Source organism: Morone saxatilis, unplaced genomic scaffold, assembly GCF_004916995.1.
Source record: "Morone saxatilis isolate NCDOM2014 unplaced genomic scaffold, NCSU_SB_2.0 Contig22, whole genome shotgun sequence".
NCBI classification, from domain to species: Eukaryota; Metazoa; Chordata; class Actinopteri; family Moronidae; genus Morone; species Morone saxatilis.
The window spans coordinates 24117100-24122882 of NW_023339785.1; the positions used below are offsets into that span (position 1 = coordinate 24117100).

General features: G+C 41.5%; 1 protein-coding gene and 1 long non-coding RNA gene across 3 annotated transcripts in view; one reads left to right on the forward strand and one right to left on the reverse strand.

Moving 5' to 3' along the window:
• Positions 1-5783, reverse strand: part of LOC118333375 — a 598798-nt gene that overhangs the window by 150889 nt on the left and 442126 nt on the right. The gene's annotated exons all lie outside the window — the stretch shown is intronic.
• The window catches only part of fat2 (FAT atypical cadherin 2), a 103071-nt gene that overhangs the window by 70907 nt on the left and 26381 nt on the right, over positions 1-5783 (forward strand). For both annotated transcript variants that reach the window (XM_035668969.1, XM_035668970.1), the window contains 3 exons: positions 502-699; positions 2791-3391; positions 3756-3956. In XM_035668969.1, coding sequence (XP_035524862.1) covers positions 502-699; positions 2791-3391; positions 3756-3956 — 1000 coding nt within the window. The remainder of the gene's footprint in view (positions 1-501; positions 700-2790; positions 3392-3755; positions 3957-5783) is intronic.

A 5783-nucleotide genomic window follows, 5' to 3' on the forward strand; every position in this document is an offset into this window, starting at 1 on the left:
AACCGCAGCAACAACAATACTCAACAACAACTAATAATAATAACAATAATATCAGTGATATTAGCAATGGCAGTCTAGCAGGATGTGAGTGGTTACTTTTAAAAAAGTACTGACATAAATGGAAATCAATTTCTGCCAGGAAGTATGCAGAATGGTTAGCAGTATTATGGCTCTATTACCCTCGGTTGGTAGCTAAATCTAATGTTTACTTACTTCCCTTTTATCTCCTGTAGAATGAAAGGCCACAATTAGCTCCCCCTAAATTTATATCAGATGGGGCAGAATAAACATTCATTATATTCAGTATAACGCATATAATTCAAGAGCACCACAAACTACAGGCTCCAAAATGACTATACTATAGTTTAAAGCACAACTGAACGCCATAATCTTTATGAAAGTAAGCTTTATTGCAGTGCTGCTGCATTAAAATGGATATGAATGAATAGAAGTAATTAGAGTTGAAGTAAAAGGTGAATTAATAAAGCTGGTCTCCTGCAGGAGGGCGAGTCGGTCGGCAGCAGCATCCTCCAGCTCGTGGTGACGGACAAAGACACTCCCAGGAACGGACCGCCTTTCTCCTTCCACATCGTCAGCGGCAACGAGGATCGCCGTTTCCACGTCGACCAGGGAGGCCTGCTGTCGCTCTCTGCTCCACTCAGAAAGAAGGTCAGACCACAACACCAGCTCAAGATACAGGTAAGAATACAGTGTATGACTCTACGCTGTGTTTACCTCAGAGTTTGATTCACATATCACCTCCTCCAAGTAGTCACCTCTTTCTCACTCTACCGTGATATTTTAAGCTTTTCTTTCTTACGCTGTTTTGACCCAGTGGGAGGATAAAAATCTATTTTCATATTTGCTTAAACTCACATCTAACCCCTGAGATTCACATCTTCATCTTTTTACTGGAATCTCATGACTATAAAATGACAATTCTCATATTGTGAAAGAAACAAAGCATTTCCTGGAGTCCTGGTTCAGTGATAAAATGCTGATTCACTGCAGTGTTCCTCATGGCCTCGGTTGCTCTGTTGCTGACGGTGCTCTCAGGAGAGGTGGCAATCACATTGGCACACAGAGGAGGAAGTGGTAACACAATCATTTTCATTGTGTCAAGAGTAGTGTTAAAAGTAACGCATTACTGCAATCTCATTACATTTTTCTGCAACACAGCAACTTAATTCAGTAATCACATTACAACAATCACCTGAGTGACTTCCTAGCTTTCGAGGAGGAGCATACAGCTTCCTTTGACACTGAGGTCACTAAATATTTGAAGTTGGGGTCAGATGGAGACCCTGAGCAGTTTCCCTACAATATCCATAAACTTCAACACAGCAGTGCTGTCTATTTCACCTGTGCAGAGGCTCTTCAGCCCAGACAGTCTTGTGCTGACTCCTAGGAGCAACAGGTTGTCTGACAAACTCTTCCTGCGGTATAACCACTGCTATAGTGATAAACACGTCAAATAAGCCATAGGCTGGTGATGGAGTGAGTTCTTTTGAGCGATGTTGCTGAGAAATTAAATATAACAAGCAGTGTACCAAATGACTTTCTACAGGGAGTAATTAAGACTAACATCCTCAGCACTGTTCAGGAGTGACCTCACAAAGTGAGAGCCCTGTGGTGCTTTAGATTCACAGGGAGCTAAAAGGTTTTCACTTCAGACTGCCGATAATTGCATTTTCTTAAGCTTTGATTGGATGTGGGGTCACACTTTCTGCTTATTACATCACAGTTATACAGACAGGTATGTTTTGTCCTTCAGGGATCATGAAAATTGTATTATTAGAAAAAGCCCACTGCTGTGAATTTAATAACATTCAAAGTTATTAACTAACTAATAGTATAAAAAATGACTAGAATCCTAGAGTAGAGTTGAATAAAGTTTACCCTGTTATGTCTTCCCACTAGAAAAAAAAAGGTTATATGAGGTTACAGCTTTCAAGGCTGGTCAAGATGATGAACTAAAAGCATTTTTGAGTAGAGCTGAATTTACCTATGCAACCTAGGATTGCAATACATGGATTTTTGTTATAGCCATTATGCCTTGTTGTTGTCAATTTTTTTCTGCCTGTGACTCCCCGCATGTCTGTGAGTTATGAGCAGTTCAATCAAAGGAGGTTTTTTCTGTTTCAGATTGTTCTCAATCATTTTTAAAGGAGGATAAAAACTACTTTGTATTTTTCAGAAAAGCGAATATTGCAGAAATCTTCGAAAGGCAGACATAATAGGAATCAATATGAAGCTGGAGCCAGCAGGCGCTGAGCTGAGCTTAGCACAGAGACTAGGGGAAAAGGCTCTGTCAACAAATTCTGCTTACCACCTACCTCGAAAGCTCAATAATTAACAAATTATATCTCAATTACAAACAAAAAACCGAAGCCTAAAAACGACATGGGATGGGATGTGCATGGGACTATTTCTTGGCAGACAGCAGTGACTCTTTAGAGGAGCTGGTAGGTGGATTTTATTTGTTTTTGACAGTCACGCTGGGTGTTTCCCTGTTTTCAGTCTTTATGCTAAGCTGAACCAAACCTGCTTTTAGCTCCAGCATTATATTCACCATACATATATAAGAGGGGTATCAATCTCTTCATATAACTAGCAACAATTAAGCAAATCAGCATATTTTCCTAAATATCAAATTATTCCTATAAATAAATCGTATGACCCCTTGTATGGCTCCCACTGTCTTACAGTTACAAAATCTGATGTAATAAAAAAAGGCAAGTATGATATTAGTCTAATCTTTGTGTTTTGTGCTATCAATGTACTTATCAGGTGACAGACAGCGGACATCCTCCACTCTCCTCCATCTGTGTGGTCAACATCAATGTCACAGAGCAGAGCAAGTATCCTCCCTCTGTGGTGCCTTTGGAGGTCTTCATCACTACCTCCGGCGGGCTGTTTGCCAACCGCGTCATAGGCAGGCTCCATGCCTCAGACCAGGATCTGCAGGACGTCCTGACCTACAAGCTGGTGTCAGAAAATCCAGACATGGGGAGATTCTCCGTCGACCTGGCTGATGGCAAAATCTGGGCGGACGAAAACCTGGAGGAGGGCTCATACTCTTTGAACGTCAGTGTGACCGATGGGAAGTTCAGTGTCTGGACCGGGGTCAGAGTTCATGTGTGGGCGGCTGACCAGAGGGTGCTGGACTCTGGCCTGACGTTGCAGCTGGATGGGTTGACACCTGAGGAGTTTCTGGGCGACCACTGGAGAGGCCTCCAACGCACTCTAGGACAAGCTCTAGGTTTACCCAGGCAAGAGCTTCACCTGGCCAGCCTGCAGAAGCTACCTAATGCCAAGATCCTGGAGGCCCTGCTGATCTGGAGGACTCAGAGTGGACACGTCCAGTCTCTGCCAACCAAAAGACTTGCAGGTAATCAGTCATGATAAATATTCAGCCATTCAAATATGCTGTCACAATGAGGGCCTTAACCCTAGTCCATCCTATAAGGATATAAAGGTATAAGGATCCATATTCTATGATTAATGTATGAGAACTACACAATAAGGAGGAAATATGATATTTAATGCATTTTAAATTAAAAAGATTAGATTCATATTCGTCTTCTTGGATTTGAAAATGACATGCAATAAAATTCCAGATTTAAGGTACTTTTCTTCAATAGAGTAAGACTCTTTTAAAGCCATTAATTTGGACACAAAGTATGTCATGTAATCCCTGCAAGATGAAGAGTCTCTTTGAATGTGCTGTCTGAGAGCTGAACTCTTTGATGTAGATATTATATCGGACATCGAGGACTCTCTGGGCCTCAGTATCCTCGAGGTGAGGCACAACGGGTGTCTGGGTACCGGCTGTCCGCCTCGAGGCTGCAGGAATGCCGTCCAACTGTCAGGAGAAAGACTGAGCCATTTCACCACCGCCAGAGCCGGTTACATCACCCCACAACACACCTGGGAGAGCATCTGCCCCTGTAACGGTACGTCTGTCTGTCTGTCTGACTGTGTGTGTGTTTGTGTATGTACTGGTGCTTTGGAGAGGCGTTAATGAGGGAGAGTGCATGTGGGTATTGATGTGAGCGTGTGTGAACCAGGGAGGAGGTGGCGGGCTTTTATCAGCAGGAACAGCGTTTGTGAGGTTCATAGACACACTAACACACAGATCATCGCCCTCCTCTCAGACCCAGCAGCATCTTCCTGCTGCTCCGACAATCGATCCGATTCAATGCCACAGCACTGAATAAGAAAACGAGCCGTACGTGCACTCCAGCAGAGTAATTTCAGTCAACTCTCTTAACATTCACACAGAGCAGAGAGTGCACGCTCTCCGCAAGCTCAGCCAACTGTGGATGTAGGTTTGCAAAAAAAAAAACACCTGAAGGTGTAAGTGAGGAAAACACTACTACATTTTGCACCTTTTTTGTCTCTTTTCTTTCTTTTGTCATAATGGGAAAAAAAAATACATTTTCATCTTTTAGGTTTTGTATTTATTTTTTATTTCTACATAAAAGTACAAGAAATACAAAAGACAATGTTCAGTGAATTAAAAAAGGAGAGGTTCTGCTGAAAGGCTCAAAGGAAGATAAACTAGTTACATTAATTATTGGTAAAAAAGAATAGAAAAGCAATTAGGGGACAAATTATTAACATAAATGGGGAGTAAAGGACATTTGTTTCTTGTTCATGTTGTACAAAAAGTAACAATACTTCATAACCACAAACTATGGACACTACTTTTGTAACACAGATAGTAGGTGAGGGGTGATCCTACCACCATCTGCAGTTTATTTGAATCTTTTGCTGCTGTGAATGGACAATAACATCAATAGCAAAATCAAAAGTCAAGAGTTTTAGTACTGACTGTGGGAGTACACTTAGTTTAGAGTGAACATACTGCATACTGAAAACTTTAGAATAAGCATAGTCATAGTTATATGGATTTGTGACTGTCTGACAGCTCTTTTTGGAGAATTTTGGTAACTTTTCATGTTGCCGGGAGGACACTGAGATTTCAGTTGTGGGTTTGAGGATGAAGTTAGTCTCAGAAGAAAGAAAAGCTGAACATGAGGATTAGCCCGGTCTGTGGATTCCCCTTATTTCTGCCGGACTTTCTGAGTATAAAGACCCATTTTCTGTCACTTGCTGAAGTCGATGAAGACGTCTGTTGCTGCGAGAGATCAAAGAGCCTTCTTCTTCTTACCTGTTAAAACACAGGGAACAAAGGGAGTAAATCCTCAAGATTTCATACAAATCACTCAGAATAGTGTGAATGTGGGCACTCTGTTAGCTTCTGTTACAGCCGACAGAACATCTAAATCATTGAGCGGCGGCGCCACCTCGCCGGATTGTCCTCACTGATTTGTGTTGGCATTCCTCTGAGGATTAGTGGTGTGAAGACAGAATAAAATTCAGCTAGGGGCTCTCCAAGATGTATACTCATTATCAGCTTGTTTAGAGTCTTCTTCCCTGAGGAACATCTTCTTAAAGCGTTATCGCCACTGTATTTTGACTATATCAAATACCTCTTTGGTCTTAAGAGACTCTGGGGTTCAGCGATGAAGAGATGTCGTGTGAGGACGGAGAACAAGAAAGAACAAATATCTTGCAGCAGCACCATCATAAGGCAATGGTAATTTGTCTTTGACATGGTTCACATGCCACAGAATATATTTATTACCCACAATTTTGATAATTAACTCATTTATTACACAAATATGTTGCTATTCTCTGCCTTATATCACTGTAATTTGAATATTGTGGGTTGCCAAATGGCATGTTTTAAGCAATTTTCTGACACTTTCTGGACT